This window comes from Thalia democratica, chromosome 3 (genome assembly GCF_965202585.1).
Source record: "Thalia democratica chromosome 3, ktThaDemo2.hap1.1, whole genome shotgun sequence".
In the NCBI taxonomy this organism is placed as follows: Eukaryota; Metazoa; Chordata; class Thaliacea; order Salpida; family Salpidae; genus Thalia; species Thalia democratica.
In genome coordinates this window covers 41308384-41334776 of record NC_139167.1, presented here as the reverse complement: position 1 = coordinate 41334776, position 26393 = coordinate 41308384, and the positions used below count along the sequence as shown (strand labels likewise).

Here is a 26393-nt window from a genome sequence, read left to right as displayed (position 1 = left end):
AAATACTCATGTTCTGAATCAGTGTCATACTAAAGTATAAATAAAAGTTAGCGCTTAAGCTAAGTTCAAAAAAAAAATCATTAAATAAATTACCTTGTCTTTTTTTCTAAATTTCTTAACTTTGTTGAAACGTTTGTTACATCTGGGCTGTTAGATAGCACTTATTAATATTTATTAGGCAAAACAAACTATATCATAAAGACAACTAAACTTCTCTTGCTTTAATTTCTAAGTTATATAGTTACTTATTAAAGAGTTACTAAAAACCACTGCTATTAAAAACAATATAAGTTAAAGACAATTTAACACAAGCAAAAGCAAGTATACAAATTAATATTTATAAAACTTATTATTAGTAAGTTAATATGTTCGAATCGAAAACTTAACAACTTTCTGATTCTAAGTAGCACAAATAACTATTATTATTATAATTAAAAAACCATACGTTCTCTTTTTCAACGTACTTATGTAATTTAGATATATGGTATTCGTACAAAACCCGTTTGGAGAAATTATAAATTGTTATAATTTTATATGACTGTTCAAAATATAGTTTTAATTGTTTGCTAATAAACTTGCTATAAATAAATAATTTGTTTTTATTTATAATTTTATATGTTAATCTTTTATACTTTTTAATTCATATTAAACTCATTTACTAAGAAATCAACTTACAACTTGATATACAAATGTTATCTTAAGCTAGGTGTTTATATATGTTTAATTTGTGTTATTATTTTAGAAGGTGTTTTCTTTCTTAGCTTCTCTAGCAAAAGCATAAGTTTCATTTGTATTTGTTTTTCTCACCTTTAATAAGCACTTTTACAAACTATAATGAGTTATTTGTTCAAATTTTATAATGGCTTTTAAAAGATATAAAATATGTGACAAATATGTTAGTTTCTTAAAATAATTTGGTCTCAAAAAAAAAAAACTAATACTTTTTTTTTGAAACTAGTTCATAAAGATCTCATCAAGCAAAATATTATATAATTTTAAGAAAATTTTAAATTTTAAATAAAAATTTTATGTTTGCTTATGTTTAATTTGAAAGCTAAGATATCTGTTTTTAATTTTCAAAATGAATAAAACTTATACCGATTCTACATCGTCTTCTTTAACACTGTTACTTGAACTAAGTTTCTTGTTTGGATGATTAGTTTTATAATCCTGTTTAATGTATATCATGTTTAAATGCTTGAGTTAATTTAGCGATAAAAAATAACGAAAACTTACCTCATCTAAGATATTTTGCAACTTCTTTACCATATTATGTAGCTTTGCAGGGCCATAATTGTGACTCTTTCTAAATATGTAAACTAAATAATTTAAGAGGTATTTTACCTTTGTTTAATTAAAATATCATATGTTTAAAAACAAACCTTTGAAAGAAAAATAGTGCAAGCTACAATTATTACAATCATTAAATGAACAAAACACATTATAGTATTCGAATGACTTTTGTTTATGCTTACTCTTAATCTTATTTACTTGTTTGAAATAATTTTCCAATTAAAAGATATCAATAAAAAAAGTTCTGTTAATGACAGTTAGGTAGAAAGAATTTTATATAAAGCTTTCTACGAATTTATAGCTAAATACTCTAACAGACTAAACGCAACTGACGGTCTGCATTTATTGATTTTGTTGCAGTATTTATCAAATAAGTTACAGCAATAAAGCGGGTTCTTCTTTTTGCTTATTTTTTCTTCTAGTTCCCATTGTTGTATTTTAGTTACTGATTCGTGCTGTTTTTCGACTAGTGTTTTCATCTAAAAATAAAAACTGTACATATGATATAGTGAAAATAAAGTTATTTTTAAGCTTGTGCTGAGTTTTGTTTGTTACTCCAAGTTGTTTTAGACGTTTTTCAAACTCAAAAAATTTAAGAACCATAATTACTTTAGAAAAGTATATTTCAAGTTGTAAGAATTTAACTTGTTATAAGCTTAAAAAAAATGTAATAAAAGAACAAACAATTTAAAATTTTATCCTAATACGCAAATACAATTAAGTAATGCACTTACTTTTTTCTGAAAATGCTTGCGGCGACCAAACGGGTATTTCTGTTTAAATTAAGTAATTATCTTTTTTTAAATTATTTTTAGTTTCTAATGTAGCTTACTTTCTCAGGGGGTTTTTGTGCTACAAAAAAATAGTTTTGAAGCTTGTTGAACTCTTCGAACGGAAGCTTTTCAAAAATACGGTCCATTTGGCCATCAACTGTCTTTAAAATATCCAAAGTAGGACACGTGTGATTTATAGAAAGTTCGTTTGATTTCTAAAAACAATATAATTTATTTACTTCAAATTTGATTACTTTGAGTTTTGTCAGATTGTTTTGTAGTTCATGGTTGAAGCTTAAAAAAATATTTTAATCTGCTATTGCATTTAAGCTTCAAAAAGTCATTAAAAATCATGTACTAAGGTTTTAACTTTATAGCAAAAAAAAATTCAATTGGATAATACTTAAAGCTGTTTAAAAAACTAAAAATCTTTAGTGTAAAAATACTTTGTAATGTATTTTAAGTTCTTTCTTTTTGTTACTTTACAAACTAAAGGTAAACAAATAATTTTGTATTTGTTTGTTAAAAAGTTATTAAATATTTTCAAAAATATTAGTTGTAAGTATAAAGTCTAAGCGTATAAAGTAAAATAAGATTTATAGTCGTATTAAATTTTTTCATAAATATTATCATCACAAAACTATCAAACATTTTTTACTGATTAAAATATTATCTAAGTTACTTCAATTCAGCCTCAGAAGTTATAATTAAAAATTTGTACAACAAAAGGTAATTAAGAAAAACTCTTTAACTTATATTTGAAGATAGGAACTAAACTAAAAGTTCAGAAACTGCAGTGTCTTTACTTTTTTTTTTATTTAAAAGAACAAATGTTATTTGAAAATTAAATAAAGAATTAAATTATACTTATTAAAAAACTCTGCAAAAAAGTTCTTCTAACTACTGGGTGATAGTTTTATTAGTTGTTCTTAATTCGTTGTTGAAAAAAAAAGTTCATATCTTGTAAAATGTAAACATGCCTATCACAAAGTTTGTGTATAGAATTGTCACTATTAATTTATCTTATTATACTGTTAAAAAAAAAATCAAAAGAAGTAGTACATTCATTTAAATTTACATTGTTAGAAACTTTCTTCTTTGATTTTGTTCTTTTTTTAATTTTGTTCTCAGAAGTTTTGACTTTATTTTTTGATACTTTTTGCTCAACATCTTTATGTTCAACATCTTTGTTTTCAATATCATTATGATCGCTGTCTTTTTTTTCACTTTTCAGAGGCTCGAACTATTATAAAGTTCATAATAACGTAAATGCATTTTATAAAATAGCTTTTATCTTACTTTGTATCTTGATTCGATCACAGATGCTCTTTCAAACGTATACTCTTCAAACGCAATTTCTAGCATACCATTCTACAAAGTAAAATTTATTTAAAAATGTACAAGACAGTTTAGTAAACTATTTAGTACTTGTTCTATTAAGTTCTTGTATGCTGTCTCGGCCTCAATCATCTGTTATTAAAAAAAAAAATTATCTATTAGCAGTAAAAGATTTATGAACTGTTAATAAAACTTTACTTCTAAAATAGATTTTTCGTAGCACTCTCTTTCTTTGAATGGTTTTACTGTTTCATCATTATTTTCTTTTTGAAAGTCTGCCTCAAGAGCTTCGATAAACAACTTTTTTGAAAACATCGCCTTAAGTTTAGAAAAACAGTAAAAATGCGTCAGTATACTACTTTGTACTAAATAATTATAAGAAAAGTAGAATTAGCATAAAAAAGTCTACCTGTTCAACTTTTTCTTTGTACCTGACTTCTGCGTTTGAAACTTGTAACTAAAAAATATAACAATTTTTCTAAAGAGAAACCCAAAGTTGTTAATTTAATTAACAAAAACAAGCTTTTTAATGTCGAACTATTCATATACTTTTACTTTATTAATGATTTATTAGATTTACTTTATTTTATTGAATGCTACATAAAGAAAATAATCAGTAAGTATTTTAAAAAAATTCTAAAAATCTTTACAAATGGTAGTCAATAATAAGTAAAAAAAGTATTGGTATATTTAAAAAAAAAAATATAATTGTTTTTTAATTTTGTGCTAATTATAAACATTTTTATAATATTAGGTAACGACCACTTAAAACTTTTTAGCTCAAGAACATCAAAAAACTAAGTTTAGTCTGTTAATTTTTCACCCATTACTTTGGTTAGTTATTTTTAAGTTTTTATTAAATTTATTTACATTTTTAAAAGTTATAAAAGTTTCTTAAAATAATTTGAAGCAAAATTTATCTGATTATAAAATTAATACTTTTAGCTCGTCAATAAAATTATTTGTATTTTCTTCTGCTTTTAATATTTTTTCACTTGTTTCCATCATCATTTCTTTAACTTGATGTTTTTCATCTTTTTTGTCTGTATGCTTTGATACAAAAACAGTTAATAAAGTCATATTAGTCAAAATTCTAGTTTGAATGATTTTATTTTAAATTCTATGTTTAAAGCATTTTTATTTTTTTAATGCTAACTTAGAAAAAGCACATGTTAATACCAGCTTTTATAGAATGTAAGTAAAGTAATGATACTTAATATTTTCAATTTAATAGTTTAGAACAAAAGTTAAGATTATATACAAACAAATACAAACTGTCACAATAAATGCATTTCTAGTTTACAGTTTATTACATAATTATTTAAATTTATGCTAAATAAGTACAACTTTTTACACTAAAATTTTCAAAACAATATAATAAACTTAATCTATTTCATTTTTATAAGTTTAAGTAGCATTGAGATATGTCTATAAAATTCATATATTATTTTTAAGTAAAAGAAAATAAGACTATAGTTTTACAGAAACTAGTATGAAACAGTAAAACATTTACACGGTTTTAAGAATATTGTATTTACAACTACTAAATACAAAAGACTTAAAAACTACTAATAACTAATAAAAAAATTGTAACTTTTAATACTTTACAACTATACGTACTGTGAAAAATCTTGGCTAGCTTAATCAAACCACTAATATTAAATTTTTAATGTTATAACATGTCCAAAATTTTTAATAAATGGGAGGTCATCAATGTAGATATTAGTTGTAAGTTAATTTTTTTATTTCTACAGTTTAAATAAAACTCGTGACAGCTTAAAATTGAGGGTAAAAAGAAATTAACTCAAACAGAATTTTTTATTAACTAATATTGAATAAATCCAAATTTAACTACTTACTTTTTCAGAGTCTTTTGCATAAGTAAAAATCATCATTTTACCTCTAAAATTAGGATCTGGATTTACAAAACCCTGAAAATAAAGTTCTTTTTAATTACAAACAAACTTGAATCTAATTTATTTAATCTCACCTCCGGTTCTTCTCCCTGTAATAATTTTTGTTATTAGTTTAAATTGATAGAATAATAATAAGGTCATTTATTAAAAAAAACTTACTGGTTTTATTATATTGACTGCTTGATGAAATTCGTTTGGGTTCTAAAAGTATTTAATTGTCAACACTAATATATAAGTTAAATAAAATGATAGTGTTTCAAATTGTATTACAATCAACCTTGGTAGCTAAATTTTTCCATTATTATTGACATACAAACAATAAGCTGTTTGAGAATTAAAATATTATTTAGATTAGCTAAGTATCCAGTTTTTACACTTTATAACATATTTATAATGATATTTTGTGTTAAATATTTTGAATCTAAAGTTTTTTTGAAGTCGAAAAAATATTGACTTTTTTCTTTTATTGGTTTTTATTGTATTAAAAGTTTGTAATCACTGAGTAACTTTAGTTTCATTCACTAAAACAAAAATAATCGAATAATAATACCAATGACACTATTTCATAAAAAAGTATATAGTTTTCTTTTTACGTGTTTTCTGTTTAAGTGGGTCGGGTTTTGATGGCTGAGTTAAACATTTAATAATAAACCACAATAATGTAAGTTATTTTAAACACTTGCTTCTCACTATGTGTGGAATTATTTCGTTTACAGTACTGAATTAAAGACTGTTTAGAAATTTAAAATGTTTATAATACTTTGTAAAATATATTTTTTTTAAATTGCTAAATTACTTTAACTATTTAAAATAAATTGAGGCAGTTGTATCAAAATATATTTTTTTTAGATAAAATCAAAAAGTGTTAAATAGTATATTAAAAGGTATTAACTTTCTATTGGTTGAGAACGACAGTTTTAGAATATACGTAAACTAGACATCAAATTAAAAAACTATAGAAGTTTTTATATTTAATTTCAGAAGTTCTAAAGGTAACTAAATATATATTTATAATATACTAAATTTTAAAGATACGAATTACTTTTAAGTTTACCGTATAATTTTTATTTTATTTTGAAGTACTTTACAGTAGTTAATTTTATAAATTTTTACGTTAAGTGTGATGAAACAAGTAAATTAAATTTACAAACCATAAGTAAATTTATCATTACTAAAATATTCTTAGCAAAAAATAAATATTAAAAACCAAGAAAGTTTTAAATTGAATTTTTTTTATTCAAAAACTTATTGAAAACCTTTAAAGATATTAAACTTCATTTGTTAATGATTTTACTATTGTACATAATTACATTTAAAACAATCAATGAAAGTTGTTTTAAGCTTACTTGACACCCAAAGTTGGCTAAACAGTTAAACATACAACTTTCAACATCTTCGCTCTAAAAAGTTAAAATAAATAAATTTACGTAAAAATTATATAAACTGTATTAGGAATATTTGAATGATAAAGATGAAAACTCATTAAAAAAAAGTATATATAAATTAATTAAAAAGTTTAAGTAGTTTTTTTTTAAACTATAGTAAATATTTAACTAAGGTACTGTTAAAGAAAAAAAAAGATAAATTAATTTCAAACTGAGTCAGAAAAGTCATCAGTGTTTGTTTTGTTTTGTTCAGAACTCGATAGATATGAATTTAACGATGGTGTTGAGTTTTTTGTAACAGATTTTGATACTTTTTCTTCTAACTTCAAACTTCTCTGTTTCAAATATTAAGCAATAAAATATTTGTTTTATATATTTTTGAAATTTTTTTTTAAAACCAAAAAAAATTATAACTAAAAATAAATTTACTTAAGTTTAAATTTTACATATTTAACGTATTCTCGCAACTTTTTTAATTGTATTTTGAAAGTTTTATAATTAGCTTAATTTTTAACATTTTTAAGATCTAATTGCATTTATAATTTTCATCAATATATCAGATATTTAACAGTTTTTATACTAAAAATCAAATTTAAGTAGTTTTTTAAACTATAATAAAATATTTAACTAAGATACATTAAAGAAAAAAAAATATAAAATAATTTCAAACTGATTCAGAAAAGTCATCAGTGTTTGTTTTGTTTTGTTCAGAACTCGATGAATATGAATTTAACGATGGTGTTGAGTTTTTTGTAACAGATTTTGATACTTTTTCTTCTAAGTCCAAACTTCTCTGTAAAAGTTTTAAATATTAGGCAATAAAATATTTGTTTTATAGTTTTTTGGAAATTTTTTTTAGTAATTTAAGTATTTTATTAAGAGCTAAAACATTAAAAAACTAAAGATAAAACAATTGAAAAGCTAGTTTTCTAGTTTTTATAATTTTTTACAAACATTTCTGGACAAGAAAAATAAACTTTTTATTTATGACAGATTAAAAGTTTTTCTTAACAAACATTAGAAAGAAACAAGACGCTAAGAAATATGACCCGACGTGGAGAAACCTCTAACAGTTATCGATCTACACACCACTTATTTACTTTAGCTGGTTTCAGCTCTATATATCAAAAAAAATCTAAAAGTTTCTAGTTTAGTATTAAAATACAAGTAATTTGAAACAAACAGAACATAGTATACATCTTGACAATAGTTAAGCAGAATATACATAAAAAACAACAAAGCAAACACCAAAACTTCAATTACAATTACTAAATTAATTCAATACAGCTTCAAAGCACGTTAATGTAATCTAACTTATATTGGAAATTAGGAAGTTTTATGTGATAGTATTAAACAAGTAATAGGAAACTTTGGATTCCACTTGGACGCTGTCTAGCATGCAAAAGAAGAAAACCAACACCTTCCACATACGATGCTTTCGTCGTATTTTTAGAATCGGGAAGTTGAAACGAGAAACTGTTGAGACTAGTCTCACCACCATGTACTTTCTGGCTTGATCATGTTTTAAAGATAGACTAAAAGCAAATCTCAAAGTCTGTGTTGTGTTTTTCGTTGGAAAACGAAATAGCGGTCGTCTTACACTAATTTTTAAGGATGTCTGCAAGCGCGACCTAAAAAGCTTAAATATCAGCGCCAATGAGTTAGAGAAGCTTGCTGTTGACTGCGACAAATGGCGATCTTCTATATACTGAAGATTAATTTTCTGTATATAGGGAACAACAACACTTTAAACAAGCCCTCAGCAGACGAAGAAGTTATAATCAAAATAAACTTTTTTTTTTGTATATTTTGCACATAATTAATAATTTCAAGGCATAATGCGAATAGCCAATTTCGGCTGATAGCGGGCCTATCATTATTATAATGTAGAAAAATTGTACAACAGTATTAAGTTAACAAAAACTTACCTTATTAACTTCAAAATCTGTGCTTGATTCTAGCGAAACAGCATCTTCGTTTAAAAAAGAATCATACACACTCCTATTTTCTGTTACTTTTTTCTTGTTAACTAAATATTCATTAGAGAAGCTCTGCACTCTGGAAAGCGGATCAAAACCAACAAAAAACTCTTTTCTATCCAAATCTGAAAGACCAGCACTCAAACGAGGAGACTGTAGAAGTAAACTTAAATTATAATAAGCCTATCTTTACTTTCTTATAATTTAAATACTCTAATAAATGTATTAGATTGTAACAATTATCTCCCTTGTTTGCTGAGTATTTGCACTATTTAATAAGGAACAAATTACAAATTTTTAGTAACTCTTTTAACTGAAAACATGTACACTTTTTGTACTTAAAATAGAAAACTGGCTAGTCAAGTACACTAAATTAGTAACAATATACAAATTGTATTACACTCACCCAAACTTCGTTACGTCTTAGTTTAGGTTCTAAAACTGCCGTAAGATTTCGAGCATCTCTTGATTCTTCAAACATAATTTCGCCCGAAAGTTGCCCATAGATCATATTGTTATGGAAAGATTGTTGAGTATCTACGAAATTTTCTTCATCAAACATTACTGAACGCCCGCAAGTATTCAACAGAGTCACTGCCGACATACTTCTTTGCATACCGTTTTGTTTTTCTAAAATCTCTTCCATGTCTCTATACTTTAATTTTATTTAATTTAAGTTTCTGATGTTTTGTAATTTTTTGAATGCTTTTGATAAAACCGATTATATTTAAACTTTAAAGTTTGATTTAGGTTTTTTAGAGTACATAACATTTAATTACTGGTAAATATAACATTAAGCCAGTGGTTATTAAAGCTTTTAAAACCTGTCAACGCCATTAGATAGGAAAATAAATATAGACAATAAATGAAAGTTTTGCTACCAAAACTAGTCTGAATTAGAGAAATTAAATAATTATATTGTGTAACAACTGTGTGTAACTATAAAAGTTACGATAACATTTGAAACTTTTCTACTAAACACTAACAGTTAACTAAATTAATTTTTAAATAAATATATTCAATCTTACTTTAACTTTTTTTTTCATCTAGAGTAATTTTAAACCTGATTTTCACAAATAAATATTTGGGCTTTAACTTTTTTTTTTGTAAAATATTAAAAACAAACATATTAACAAAAATGTTCAAAACGTCATGGGTTCTGTTGCTAAGCAATTAAAATATTAATAAGTCTACTGATACTTTTAAAATTTGTATAAAATTTAAACCTGTAAAAAATACGCACATGTCAATTTAATATGGGTATTACAAAAAACGTATATGTAGTTTTATTACCCATTCGTTTTCAACATTATGAACGAGGTCAACAGCACAACTTACACTAAGAGCACTCATTAGTATGCTATATGTAATTAGACTATTACCATTAACTTTATAATTAGGTAACATATACATTTTTATAGTTCGTTTGTATCCGTTAAAAATTGTTACTTGATATTTTCAAAATTATAATGTATAAGTTTTAACTATTTTAGATCTAATACTTTAGAAAAAGACTGTGGATAATATAGAACCAAGTAAAAAACTCTTCTCTTTAATAGATTTTTTAGATAAAAACTTTTATAACTATACTTTAGTTATTTTAATCGAGTATAAAAGTAATTAACTGTAAAGAGTAAATAAAGAAACATATTTAAATTATACAACACATGAAATTAATATAAAATGAATAAGTACTAACTAATTTGTAGACAACTTTAATAATCGTCAAACTTTTAAATGCTTATTACTGTGAAATATGAACACTTTTAAAGTTACTACCATAAAGAACCTTAAGCTTTTTCGTAATTGTTTATAATATATTCTAATATTTGTATATGTGTGTTTATATGATTTAAAGTTTTGATTTTTTTTAGATTAATGATTGTTTGTAAAAAATAATTTGAAAGTTACTCTACGCAAAGTAGCACTTGCACATTTTAAAAATGTTACCTAAATCAGATAATTTATTTAAAAAAACAACAATGAAATCACTGTGCCTTTGGACTACTATATATTAGTAGAGTGAGTGAAAAGTCTAGGAGACACCGAAACAATCTAGCTTATAGATTATAGCTTATGTTATACGTTTTAATCTTTTGAAAAACAACAACAGAGATCTCCATTTTAAGAGGAGAATCAAAAACTTATGTTGATAACTAAGAATACTCTTAAATTAATTTTTAATAGTATCCTAAGCATAGATTTTGAAAAAATTAACGTTGTAACATAATCAGGCGGACAGTCGTAAGTATTGGGACTTAGTGGATACCCAAAACCCGAATTTAACCAATCACATCTACTGTCAGTAAAAATAACAATGATGGCGGAAAATAAAGCGCTCGTCGTAATAACTGACTTATATCAAAATGGGTGCAAGCGCTTCCGGATCAAAAATACCAAAAAAATTACGGTCTAGTTTTATTTTTGTTGTCAAGCTAAAATGTTTTTCGAGGAAGATCCATAGTTTATTATTTTTTTTGTCAAGCTTTTCAACTTTACCCACAAACGGTCGCTTCTGTACTTTGTACTTAAGCCCGCTTAGTTAAGATCACAACAGCGGTTTCTCGCGACTATTCCTGCCTGATGAGTTCTAATTAGGACGAAACCGGTCGTAGGATTGTCTCGGATGCTGTTGCTGTAGATCTTGCGGTGAAGTTCATTGTTTATTGTTGTCAAGCTAAAATGTTTTTCGAGGAAGATCCAGAGTTTATTAAAATTTACAAAATATACTTTAAAACGAGTAGATGTATGCCACCGTATACAAACTAAACTGTTTGCAGCATTGATTTTCGGCGATTTGTTCTTAACACAAAATTGTGTTGGTCTGTTCCCAAACAATTTAGGCCTTAGGGCTTACACTGTTAAGGGTGTTTGATTAGAACGTTTAACCATAATGGTTTATTTAAGCAAAACTATTCTAGATTGGAATATACCCTATAACTAAAAATAAACTAACAAAAAAGTTGTGAATATTGTTTTACTAGTATTATTTAGTAGAAATTTATCTTTTTTAAATTGAATTAACACATTTTTGCAACTTTGATAAATATTTTAAGAAGAAGTTTCAACTTCACAGTTACAACGGTTTAACTTATATTATAAGTACTATATTTATTATTACATAGCTTGTTTTAAACTAAGAATTAGTGTTTTCTCTATCTATCTATCTCTAGAACGATCATCTATAGAACTTTATTAATTCAAGCAAAGCGGACCAGTACAGTTTATGCATACATATAGCAAGACACCTATTTCCAGTAAAGCACTTAACCGAAAAGTCAAACAAAATAGCTTCGGTTAGTGCTACACCACCAGGCAACGCATTTTATCATTCGATTGGTAACATGACAACTAAAATTCGGAAAGTTTGTCGTATTTCATCTAATAATACTGTTATAAAAAAGTTGAAATGCTGAAACAGAAAATTAAGCACACATTTTTAATTAATAATTAGCTTCCTTCAAAAATATCAATTCTTACGGAATTCAAACAAAATCAACATTTAGTTTGCTTTTGTTTAATACAATTTCAGAAGAAAACGTGGTAATCTGTACTAAATTTAGATAAATATAGTTTTAACTTCAAACATTCTTTGCTTTTAATTAGGTACATAACAAGTAAATAACTCTAAAGGTGACAGTATAATATGTATTTCTCTACTTATTTTCAGAAACTAACAGTATAACAGAACTTTAAATAATGAGCATATTTTTACTAAAAACAACATAATTTAAAACTAAGAAAGTAATCAATGAGCGTAATAAAAGTGTAAAGTAATCATTGAATCAAACTAAAATATTATTAAAGGAAACACAAAGGCTAATTTAAGTAAATAAAGACACTTTGTAATCAAACTTTTTTGTTTGCACAATTCTGTTTGTTTTTAATATAGACATAGCCTTTAACTAAATAAGGTCAAAAATAATTACAATGATTGATTATTTTATAACACATATGATAATTCTTAGCACAACCTCTACTATTTAATAAATGTTCTGCAATTGAGGATCTTTTAGCTGCGTTTTTGTTTGCTATTGTCAAAACAAAAGTTCTTCTTCTACAATTTTCAACACGCATGCAGATAAATGTTTCTTGATTCTAGTTTTGAAGTACCTAGAAGTTTGTCTGATATAGCTTCTTTCGCAGAAGCAATTGAATTTATATATTACACAACTTTTGTTTAAATCTGGTATTGGATCTTTCAACTGCTCGTTTAATACTGGTTGCGAAACAAATATAATTCTCGGATTTACTTGATTGTACGTTGTCTTTGTTAAATTTTAAACTCTGTTTTCAAACACACGTTATGTTTCTCAAATATATGGTAGTTTCAAAACTGCTAGTAACTTCTCAGGTTCGTATATCTAAGGTTTGTTAATGCTGTTATCATGTGATTTTATAACTCTGTTAATCAAATCTGTTTTAATTTTTTACTAAAACGTCTTTTATTCTCTCTACCTCAGAATGAAGAAGTTCTTTAGAACAGATCTTGTAGGCTCTATAGTTTAGTATTTTTATTAGATAAACTTTTTGCTTTCTAATGAAAAAAGATTGGTAGTTTAAATACTTCCCAGTAAATGTTGTTTTCCTATAAACATTCGTTATGAATTTTGTTTTATCTTTTTTTATCCAAATATTTAAAATTGGCAGTTGGTTGTTCTCTTTCACTTCTTTAGTGAGTGATATCTTTTCATGTAGAGAGTTTAGTTTTCGAAATATAGCTCCGTTTTTGTTTTCTTTTTTGCATATAACTAAACAGTCATCAACGTATTTAATGTAGACAACCTGTGACGACAAATCTTCAAAAATTTTAGATTCTAAATATCCGACAAAAATGTTTGCAAGTGTTTGGCCCAAAGATGATCCCATGGCCACACCGTCTACTTTACTGTAAGTTTCATTATTGAAACTAAATTGTACGTCACTTGTTTCCATTTGCATCAGTATTGTAAAATTATTGTTATCTATGTTTAATTTTCTTATTTCATATAGTTTATAAACACTTATCTTAATTGATTCTTCCGAACTAAAAGGTACATTGCTTGTTAAATGTTGTTGTTTTTAGTGAAAAACTATGTATAATTTTATGTTTAGTTCTACTGTTAGCTTCTGAAGATAAGTAGAGAAATATATATTAAATTGTCACAAAAAAACTTAAGAAAGTGTTATTTACTTCTTATATGCGTAGTTTTAATTTGTTTTTTATTTAATAAAAACGGTAGTTTTTGAACGTATTTTTTTTGAAAATTATTTACGAGTAATTGATTGATAGGGTATATAGTTTCCGACAGTATTGAAAGTTTACGATTAAAATATTAAATAATTAAGTAAGGTGTGCCATTCCTTACTACTCAAAATTTTGGAAAAACCATGCACACCAAAACGATATCTTGAACTTGCTACAATTCAATTTGTAATTTAGTAAGGCTTACAATGTTTTTTTTTTTATAATTTCACAAATTTTCTTAAAATAACATATTGTACACGAAAAGTTTAACTAGTGATAAAAAATATTTTTATTGTCTGTCTGTATGTTTAGAAAATTTTATTTTGAAAGTTTTTAGTAAGTTTTCATGGTACTAGTTACTTATAAAATTAAATCATAATAACACTTTCAATTAGTTTTTAATTTTTATTTTCAATTAATCTAGTGTACAGAGTTTTCCCTTAAATTAACTACTGCTTTAGAAAGTTCAAAATTGCTGCTCTAAGTCTTAAGATTTTAATGTTATAAGTTGTAAAATAGTAAAAAATCTATCATGGTATACGCATCTGTTATTAATAAAAACTTTAATCTATAAGAATAAGACCACCCGAAATATTACTATTTTCAATAGTTTTTTTTTTGTTTGATATAAATAAATGCTCTACTTTATTAAAAATGATAGTCAATTAATTGATCGTAATTAAAGTTTATTTTCACACAAAAACAGTAAACAAAACAATCGGTATATATTTCATTAGAAAAAATTTAAAATTACTAGACGTAAAAAAATATGTTGAATCATGCTTGTAAAACTAAATGAATTAACAAAATTAATAAACAAACAATCAAGTAGACAAATACAACTTTATAATATTAAACATCTCAAAGTTAAACAAACTTTATAAATCATAAGTTTATTACTTTCAATACTTTTTTAAAAACTTTTGTGGTTATGTTAGAGTTTTTCATATTAGAATTTATATTGTAATACTTTAACCAAATCAAGCAATGATATTTTAAATTAAACAGTTCCAGCTTGTAAGTTACGAGTTTATTTAAAGTAAAAAAGGATAGATTTATTTATGCCAAACCTAACGAAAAATAAAACGGTTGCTAATCAATACATTTATTTAATTATTTGAATGTTTTGCTCCTAAAGCTTTAACTTTATATTACCTGAAACATTTTAAGCAAATATTAAACTTTTTTTAATTTTTTTTAATATCTCTAAGAGTATTTTTTTTACTGAAATAACTCAAAAGTCATAAGTTATTAAAGATAATTGGTTTAATTAAAGTAATAAAAACAGTTAATCTACTTATGTTATTATGTACATCAAAACTATTCATTCAGAACCTTAAATAAAAATATTGATAACAAGTAAATACTTCTTTATTTAATATTTTTCTCATAAAACTAACTAAATTAACTTAGATGAGCAAATTAAAATCACAAGATGTAAATTTTGAAAAGCTAAAAATAAGAAGCTAACAAAACTTAAGTTTTCAGTATATTTACTATCAATAAAAACAAACTTATTCAATAAACTGTAATCTTAACTACTTAATAAACTGTAATCTAAATTTGCAACGATTTAAATACACATTGTATCTTTTTATACTTCTTCTATGTCTACCTTGATTTGATTAATGGTAAACTTTTGCACACAACAAAACATACCAAACAGCTACTCTAGTCGAAAAAATAATCTTTGTATAATTATTTTTTTGATTAAATAAATCTTATAGTTCTATACTGTTTTCACAATTAATACCATTCATTACTTAAAAAACTATAACTCTTTTTTTCACCTACATTCAATTTTTTAAAGTTCTAGAAATAATTTAAAACATGCTTTTACACACTTAAATAAACTAAGTTATGCATCATTGTTCCTTATATAATAATTGATGTTAATGAAAAAGTTCATCACTTGTTTCGACTATTATCGGCTGCAGTTGAAAAAGTATAGCAAAAGTTAACAAACATTTATGCTTTATAAACAGTAAGCAAGATGAATAAATTATGTTTTTAGTTTTTTGTTAGTATTCCATAATTAATATTTATTTATAAACTTTGATTTCTAAGCCGTTGAAAAATTTAATAATCTGTAGTTATCTAAAAAATAAAACTAACAAAAAAACAGTAGCTAAACAGTAAAAATGATTAGTTTTTGAATTATTCTTATAGTAACTAAAATTCTCATAACTTTACCTACTGCTAAATTACATCTATATTTTGCACCTTAAACATCTTCTTAAACAGTTTGTCAAAAAACTCGAAACAAAAAATAACTAAAAGTGTATGCACCATAGTTATAGGACTAAAAAGTATACTAGTGTTTAAAAACCAACAAAATTATATTTTCCATTCAGTACTTAACTTTAGTCGCTAACATAAAATCATAAAAATGAAAAAGAGAAAGAAAACTATTTACAAAAAACTCCCTTGTTGGGGTAGTTTTATATTGCATAATGTTGCCCAGATTTTAAAGTAAAAAAACAAAGTTTTCAGGTCGAAAAAAAAAAAACAGGGTAGGGCAATAGTAAATTCGGGTTTTTAATCAGCTTAGTTATTAATCAGTTTGGCATACAACGCTACTCGGATTTTTTTTTTATACAATGGAAGCTGTTTTACAAAAAAGTTTTTATGAAGTTGTAAGAGAATTTCTTTAAGTAAAAGAGCATATAAGTATCAATACTGAGTGACTAAATGCTGAAATACACCTAAAAATTTGCAATAAGAAGCAAAAGTTTTAGGCTTAAGCAAGACTTTCTCGTGGTCTAGGAGAACACATGATGCAAGAACAGATAAAAAATATTAAAGGAAAATATTAAAATAACATTGAGATCAATTCAAATATGCTTAAGTAAACTTGAAACATGTGAGAAGTATTTAACATTTGTTTATTATGTGGAACCTGTAATTATTAAAGTTACATAAAGCTGTTTACAGCAATAAAGTAAATCTGAAACGTTTGAAACACGATGATAGTTTTGCCCTACCCTAATAACATTAAAAAAAACAATATAACTTAATAAATAGTAAAAAATATATAACTAAACAAAGTGCAAAATGAATAAGGCATATAACGAAATAAATTTATGAATTAGGAAAAATTACCACTAAGTACAACAAAACTTTTCAAGTTGTTATTAGTATAATACGTACACAAGACATAAAAAAACAACACTCGAAGTTTTCTATTTACAAAAAATATCTTTTCGATTAAGCACAAATTTGTACTCGAAAAAAACATAAGATTAAAAGCCAAAAGTTAAAAATTGTAGTACAAAAGAAACATACACTGTATTTACAACTATTTAGTGTTGACTAGGTTGTTAGTAAAACTAGCTAGACAACGTTTGGAATGGTTTGAAGATAAGTGAAAACATCAGTAACTATGTACAAAGATTATAACTCAAAATCGTTTACATAACCAACTCTTTAATTTAGTAATGTCAACAAGCTAAACTTAAAACAAGCTTTTTGAATAGAAACTTTTATTTACAGTGATAATAGCAGATTTTTTTTACTTTTGCAAAAATTATGTTATAAAAAATTGAAATAAACTTTTGTGCATAAGTAGGTATATTTACAATAATTTTATTTAGGTTAGGCAAGATTGTGATAGCACTGACTTTAAACAAAGTATGTAAATAATAGTTGTAAAACTAACTTATAGTGTATAATAGTGGAGAAACAAACTTTTTTGACTTTAAGTAATCAGCAAAATCTATAATCTAAAGTGTAAAGTTTTTTGTGGTTAAAATGTTTTAAAAATAAACTAATTTAAAAACTTTAGTTTATATTTAAAAATTCTAAGTTCTCTTGTAAACAATCAACTTTGCTTTATAGTCATTTTATATTTAACTTCTCTAACTTCAATGCTGTTTTATCTACGGTCTTAACTTCAACTTTGTTTATAACTTTTTTATTCTCAATTTTACAACCTTTATTATTGGCAATAGTATTAATTTTGCTTTTTGGTTTTTTAATATTCAACTCGTTTTTACTTTCATAGTTTTTGTTGAACTCACTAGTGTTAAAATATTCGTCGTTTCTTAACGGAACGACTTTTTGTACGATAAACGGCGACGAAGCAACTGCGGATATTTTCATTTCAGCACTTTGTCCGTTATATGAGCCATTATGGAAAGGATAAAAGATAGGAGGTATTTTATTAGAAGGCACTGGTTGACTATGAGATAAAACAGCGTTAGTTTTAAAAAGTGTTGACAAAGCTTCTTTTGGTGCATTCATGATATTGTTTGATATAGGTTTCATTTGTCTACCCTAAAAAAAAGAACTTAATGTTATTAATACTTTTTAGATGCTTCAAATTTTTTTTTTTTTGAATCCGTTAAGTAACATAATTTGACTTACTTGAAATAATAAGCTAAAATAGATTAAATCATCTGAATCTTACAATCTTATATACTTAGTTTATAAATTACACAAATTTTCATTCGTAGTAATTAGCTCTATAGTTATAATGTTATAAATGTATATAAAATGAAAGATAAAAAGCGGTTACCATCTAGGTTATGTAAGTACTGAACTTATAAAATTAATCAAGTTTTAACAGTTACATTTTAATGGTGATTAATGCTAAGTAGTAAAGTTGTACAAAGTTAAATTGTGGTAGTTTTTGTTTTATAAGTAGCAGTATTGTTTTATTGAAATTAACTTTTATTTGGTCACATTCTCCGTCCTTACAAGCCTGACAAAGTTCTGAGTTGTGTTGGTTTCTTGGACGCCCTGGTCTTCTGTCTATTCTTATTGGAGGTTGCAAAAAACCATAGTAAGTCAGACCAATTTTGTGATACAGGTTGCACATCACCTAAATTTAAAAAAAATATAGTATGTTATAATTGATTCGGAAAAGAATTTTTTCAATAAATCTAAATTATTTTTATTTAGTAAATAATAAAAGTTTACTTTTGGTTGTTTAAAAGTTATTTTGTATAGATTTTTTTTGTTTTGTGCAAGGCTGTAGATGAGAGACTATTTTTGTTGAAATAATTAATTACTAGTTTATTTTTATTATTTATATTCATGTGTTAATTATCAGCGCAATTTAATAATGTAGTTAGTATATAATTAAATTAGAAATTATTGTTTAATGTTAAAACAAAATAAGTAAACTTGTATTTAATGTTTATTTAGTCTGTAGAAAATGTTCACGAATCTATCAATTTACTGTTTAAAAATGTATTATTAAAAAAATATATATAAATCAATTTTTTTAAATGACGGTTTGCGTTGATTTAAATTAAAGTTGAAAAACCCAAGCTGGCTACAGAAGTACTGCTCAATTTATAGGCTAACATTTATTTTTATTTATTTTAAGTTTTATTAACTCTTACGTATTATTTATTTAGTGCAAATTATTTTTTGATAAATGGCTGGATGATAGGCTAGACGTAAGGGTTTAGACTTAAGATTTTTTGTAAAGATAATAAGGGATAAGGATTTCAATATTAGTGCTGTGATGTGGTGTTATTGTAATACTGTTATTCATTTCATAACTAAAATTAAAAGTACATTTGCCGACCCGAATATGCATACTTTAATAAAATTGTACTTTAGTACTTATACAAAATGTAATTATTTTGAAAGGATTATAGGAAACTTCACTAGTAAAAATACTTTTTTTGTTACTTAACTTAATATTAATATACCAGTTTGAGTTATTTTAATTGACAAGGTTTTTGTAAATCGATATACTATGGTCAAAAAATTTGATGCAGTGTTATATATTTTAGCATGTACAGTGTTATATTTTAAGCTGTAAATTGTGTGCATAAGCTTTAAAATGTATATCTTTTCTTAGTTTAAACTATTTTTATCTCAATAAAGTAATATTGTGATGGGTTATATTCATATTTAATTAATTAGAACAAATAGTACTTAGTTGACTCTCTAACAGTATGTAAAGCCTAATAATAAACTAGTTATTATTCAATTATACACAGTTAATAAATCATCTATCTAAAGCTTTGTAAATAAAACACTGTAACTAATTTCATGATACTTGAGACTTAAAATATATCTATTTATAATTATTTATATAGTTTTCCATGGACGCCTCTAACTTTTGTAGTCAAATTTACAAAACTGTTTTTAAGAGAAAAAACCTTTGATATTTCTTCCGGATACCACATGACGTACTCAAACTTTCCGGTGTTGCACTTTTTGCACTGTTGCCCGTACAACTTGAACTGAACGGTTCCCTCGTTAGTAATGGGATTCAAGTAGAACCAGAAAGTCACTCTGCCTTTCATAGACGTCCAACCGTTTCCACATTCCTTTGATATAAAATAAGTTTATTTCAATTATGAGTTTTTATATGTTGTTTAAAGTTTACTTCATTAAATTATATGAAGTCGTTTGTGTTTTGAAAGTTTTTGCATAGAAAGGCTACTTGAAATACTTAAAAATATATTTGCTTAATAAGAATGGTCAGAAAAAATTAATATTAGTGCAAAAAAAAATGTATACACGTATACAGTTCTTTTCTTCAAAATAAATACTTCTGTAAATGTTTAAGACCATTTTTTTTCCTGTTTGATTTTCGTAAATTGTTTTTTTGTAAATACTATTAAATAAATTAAAATTGATGACAAAATTTTCCAAATTTTAGAGTAGAGCAAAAAATATTGTTTCATAGTACAAACTTTTATTTTAAATATGTAAATAGTTAGAGTTAATTTAAAACTATATTTTACTCTTGCCATTGATGTTATGTTCAGTAATAAAATCAGTTTCGTTGATTTTAGTGTGTTTATGCATGCAGAACTTTTATATCTCTTTAATTAAAATAATTAAATAATGAAAATACCTTTAAACATGCTTCTTTGGAACAAAAATGGACAGCAACTAAAGTATATTGATAAAGTATACGAGTAAATATATGAAATCATTTACCTTCGATATATTGAATAGGTTTAAAAGCATATTTAAACTAGCAAGTTTTTAATGAGGTTCAGTAAAGATAAAAATCTACTAAAAGAAAACAAACATTAGTGTATAAATTAAATTAATATTAAATTAACTAACTTTTTAATGTTAATGTGCTTTAAATATATATAAAGTTAAAATGTTAATAACAAAGCACTCTTTCTTTATCAAACTAAGACTTATTTTTATGTGTTAACACACTTCAACTGAGATTTTTAGAAAATAAACACAGTAAGGAAAGGAAAGAAGCTAAAGAAGGTGTGTATATGTGTCTATTAAAATAACAATAAATACTATAGTTTATTGTAGATTAATGGTTAATAATAGATACAATATATATGGTTTATATGACTGTTAAAAAGCTATGAAACATTTGTAATTCTTAAATCTAAATCACGATAAGGTAAAGTAAATAACATAAATAAATAACAAGCCAAATTATAAACCACTCATGTGAAAATTGAAGAAATACTGTTTCATTGGACCTAACTACTCTTATTTTAATAAACACATATATACACCTACTTTAGCTTCTTTTCTTTCCATACTGTATTTAATTTTTAAGGAGCTCCGTTGAAGTGTGTTAACTTATTTAACACATAGAAACATGCGTTAGCTTAATAAAGAAAGAGTACTGTTTAAATTTTATTTTATTATATATTCCAGTGAACTTAGTTCATTCGGACCTTTATTAGCAAACAATTAACTTTAATTTTAAATTAAATAGTTATCTTTTAAAACCAATTAATAACTTTGTGAAGTTTATCAAAAGCTTTCTCCAAATAACAAAGCTTTAAACTAAAAACAACAAAAACACGATTTTAATCTTAGATTTCCTTAAGTTTTGTGATTAATCTTACATTTTTAAAAATTAGAATTTTTAAAGGTTTATGGTTTTCTGGTAAATGATTGTTATTAAATAAGTAATTACCTGATTAGATATTAGATTTAATAACTTCTAAAACACATTATAATAAGTTACTACATTTTGCTTGTACTATAAAAATTTTTAAAAACTGTATGTAGTAAGCGATATCGTACTTTTATTACATCTATTATACTTTATACATTATACATTATACTTTATACATTATACTTTTATTACATAAAAGACAGAAACAAGTCAAATTGTTAAAAACTATTAAATCTATCAAAAATATCTAAATTTATTTATTTTTTGGTATATTAAAAACTAGTACTAGTACTTATAAAGATTAATAAATACCAATAACAACGTACATACAAACATAGTTTTGTAAATTTCATCATTTCATATTTATAATATCATCAAAAAACTAACAACAAGTAAAAACAACAAATTGTGGTTCTTAAGTAACAATATATTTCTTAAGTAAACGATACTTACTTGGCAACAAAATCGAACTTTTGCACTATCTCGATGAAACTTCCAATTTTGTGGCGGCTTTTGTGACGTAATAGAAAGATACCATAAATGGGGCGGGTAAAACTGACCAAAAAATCTGCTAAATTCCCCATGCCATACGAGTTCCATTCCACTGTTAAAAAAACACTTTACAAGTTTTTATTAAAAACATCACCGTAGCTGCAGTATTTTGGTCAAAAATAGATCAACAAAAGTTTTGCATCTCTTTATATAATGACAGGTTTATTTAAATTAAAAACTGTGTGACTTTTTTTTTTAGAAACAAAACTTAAACTTTAAAAATGTATTTTACAAAAGAAGCAGCCAAAAAACATATTTTATAATAATATTAGGGTAAAAAGATTACAATTTTGTTAGAAAATGTGTAAATGAAAATAAAAACTTTAGTTCTTATAACCAAAGTTTCACACTATTTCAAGTTTGACTATGTGTGTATGACGTAAGAATTATAAGGAGCCACGTATCTTCTAGCTTCCTGACTTTATTGTCTTGCAAATAATATTTTACTACTAGTTTTAGAGTTTAGATTACTAAAAACTGTTAAATAAATATGAATAACCAAACCAAAATTTATATAATTTAATCTATTAAAACTACCTTAAATAACATATTAGTAATATATAAGTAAAATAAAAAACTAAAATAAAATAAAATACTAAAATACTAGTAGATATAACAACAACAACAATTTAGATAAGAAAAATTGAAAAACATATATACAAAACATGAAAAAAAAAAAGTCCTTTATATTTTTTGTACAAAAGTTCTTGACTTGTTAAAAACTTTTAATAAAGAACTTTTTATTTTCAAGCTATTCTTTTCAATTTTTTTTTTAATTCTTCACTTTTATCAATTTTAGATTTAAAATAAAAACAATCTTTCTTTTCTAAAATGGCTCTCGAATCTTTGTTACTCAAACACTACTTTACTGTAAGTTAAACACTTCCTGCTTTCTGCTAACATTTAATACTTGAAGTATACTTTATCTATGATTATAAAATAAAACGTGTTTTGTTACAATATAACAAAACTTGACTTATGTTTTAATGAATACACGTTTTTAGTTCAGCTCTAATTTTTGACTTTTTATTTAAAGGATTCACCAAAAATTCTTTTCTATTTGATTTAAAAGTTATTCGTATATGATAAAAATATTTCTATGAAAAACACTTTAAACACTTTGTGTACTAAACTTTTCAATACAAAAAAAAAAGATAAAAACAACAGTAAAAAAAAAACTTTAGTCATACTTTTGATAAACTTTTTCAAATATGTCAAAGCTTCATCTTGTAATTAATTCTTTTTGTCTAGTTAAAATACTTGGTTTTATTTTAATTCATTTTAGCTTTGAACAAAATTTATAAAATTTAACACAGATTAGACTAACTCATTGTAGTATCCTCCCCCAACGGGAACAACTGAAACCTGCATGTTGGGTAAGAAGTTATAACACCCTTGAACATTGTTATTTGAAAACTCAGACAAGCTCTTTGAACTTTGGTGAAAATAACTTTGAGTCGGTGCCCTTTGTTGTCGTAAAAACTCCGGTTGTAGTGGCATCACTGCTGAGGACATTTTAATGTTTCAAAGTCTTTTTGAGTAAAAACTATAGAGGTATGCCAGTTGTCTCTGCCTTGAGCTTAAAAAGTGAAATATAAGATTCGTGTTATCTATTTAAGAACAGTAAATAAAAAATGGTTTGCCACGTCTATAGAGTTTAGTTTCCTTTTTTGTTTAAAACCATTATTCTCTCATTTAGAAACTATATACAAATGCGCTCCTTTTAGAAGTTAGTTTATTTATGTACTTCTATTCTTATATAAAAACCTAATAAAAAATACTTTGTTGTCATGTTTCAAAAGATTTTATGTTAAAAATTGGTTTCCAATAACTTAATTATTTGCATATGTATGTTTTGTTTTCAAAGTATAGCTACAAAGTTTACGTATACACTTTTTTTAACAATGATATAAATAAGTTTATTGTTTAAGTTTAAAAAAAAATCAGAATAAATTTGTATCATTTAACATAGTGAAAAGTATTTTTTTGTGTCATTAATGTCAGATACTAACATATATTTATTTTTTTTTGCAATTTTATTGTTAAAATTATTATTTAAACTTTTTAAGTTTAATAGTCTCTTTTTATAGTCTTTCATTTTTGACTATTAAGTTTATTTTTTAGCTTATTATAAATTTTGTTTAAGTTGGGTGTGCGCTCGATGACCAAAAGGTCTTTTCGTTCATTCAAGTACTTGGACCAAAGTGTTTTTTAGGCATCTTTTCGTTTTCGTTCAATAAACCTACTACAGTTGATGTAAAATATCATAAAAGTATTAGTAATTCAAAAATGTATTCTCAAGAATGTTTAAATGTAATTAAGTGTGTTGTTTATACTTGTAAACTCAAAAAAAAAAGTCATATTTATTAACTTTAGATATTAAAATCAAGTAAATTTAAATAGCTTATTTCATTAGTTTGCTTTTGAAGTTGTTATTAATGACAACAAGTTTTTGAATATATATAGTAGCTTAAGTATTATAAAACTAATTTAAACAAGATCAAAGCGTAAAGATAGTATTTCTAGAATTAGTTTTGTTAATCTTAATACGATTTATAAGCAAATTAAAAACTTGCAAAATAGTTTAAGTATAGTAATTTTGATTCTTTAGTTGCACTAAAATTAAAAAACTTTAATAATAGTATTTGTTGCTTTATACAAAACCATTAATTTTAAATAATAAATACATACTGACAATAAGGCTTATTATATTTTATACTGAAAATCATAATTTAATTTTTTATCAATAAATTAAAAACTAACCTCTAATATATTAAACCTAAAAGCTTTAATTCTAAAAATAATTAGTTTAAACTAAAAACAGCTTTCTTTAAAAAGTATTTGAATCTAACTTTTTCTGGATAAACTATATTGGAGTTAGAAACTAATCCTAAATAAACTGGAATAACAATTGCTTAGAAATATTTAAACTAAAAAACTCTTGTTATAGAAATAATGATTAAGTTTTAATATTCTTTTAATCTAATTTTAAAGGTAGAAATGTTTTTAGCTAAAATCGGATGTTAGTCTATGTTTCAATTGCTTTATCTAAGAGTCATTCAAAACAACATAATAAAATAGTTTTCCAAATTACCTATCATACTTTTCTTTAAAGATTTTCTCTTCAAACGCAATTTTTTTAGTTATACATATATTTTTCGTTTTAAATTCAGAACATTTGTAGCTAATAATAGATATTACAAGTTTAGACATTTAAGTTTATAATTTTTACGCTTATAGTTTACGACAAGTCAACACATAATTTACTTATAAAACTAAAAAGCTTTGTTTTTGTAAGAACGAGATATAATAAATTCAAAAAAATAATAATTGTATATGTACTAAAGTAATGAAAGCTATATTACTTTTTAGAAAAAGTCTTTGAATTTAGGTTTTAGAAAAAAAAACTTAATGTTTTGATAAGTATACAACACGCTTAGCCGATGATCTTTGCAAACTAAAATTGAATTTTTAAGAAACTTAGATGTTTTTAGGTTTGAAATCAAGAAAAAAAGTTATGAAGTTAATTTTTTTTAACCTGATTTTTATTTACCGGCCACGGTTTAAATAGTTATTGGTAAAAACTTTAGCTTAGTTTTCATAAAATAGAACAGCTAAACAGATTAGTTTTAACGTGGTCATAATTATCAGTGTTATTTATTTTTAACGATAAAGACAGTAATGCAAGTTAAGCATAAACTAAATTTGCGTACCAACTTGAAAAGTTACATAGAATTAATGTAGAAAAAATAACAAATTAGAACCAATAACAGATCTATGTTTTGAGTTTTCAGAGATCAATTTTAATTTTATCAATAAAAAATATCAACCTTTTTTTATTTTGCAATGAATTATCAACTGATTTTACTTACTCTATTACTTAATATAATTAAAACGAAATGTAGAAACAAATATTATTTGATCAGCCGCTTAGATTTAAAAACTTATCATATTAGTAATTTCCAATGCCACAAGCTTAACTGTTTTTATTAACTTAGTAACTATAATTTCAATAAAATACTAATTTGGTTTTATTCTATGTTTTTTACATGAACTTTAAAAACTATTTACACTA

The 26393-nt window shown here is 24.4% G+C and overlaps 1 protein-coding gene across 1 annotated transcript; it reads right to left on the bottom strand.

Moving 5' to 3' along the window:
* Window positions 1–17683: 17683 nt before the first annotated feature.
* Window positions 17684–23773, bottom strand: LOC145831954 (receptor-transporting protein 3-like). Its single transcript, XM_082939312.1, has 5 exons — window positions 23646–23773; window positions 22220–22370; window positions 20031–20201; window positions 18581–18733; window positions 17684–18186 (listed from the first exon to the last, which is right to left on the bottom strand). The coding sequence occupies exons 1-5, from the start codon at window positions 23687–23689 to the stop codon at window positions 17749–17751; spliced, it is 957 nt and encodes a 318-aa protein (XP_082795438.1). The 5' UTR covers window positions 23690–23773; the 3' UTR covers window positions 17684–17748.
* Between the last annotated feature and the right edge of the window lie 2620 nt (window positions 23774–26393).

Bases quoted from the DNA above. Each gene is read 5' to 3' on its own strand.
- LOC145831954 (XM_082939312.1), bottom strand. From the start codon at position 23,689: ATGCAGGTTTCAGTTGTTCCCGTTGGGGGAGGATACTACAATGA. The intron at 20,202-22,219 runs GTAAGTATCGTT...TTTATATCAAAG, and splicing joins AAGTTCGATTTTGTTGCCAA to GAATGTGGAAACGGTTGGAC. The intron at 18,187-18,580 runs GTTAATTTCAAT...TCTTTTTTTTAG, and splicing joins GAGAATGTGACCAAATAAAA to GGTAGACAAATGAAACCTAT.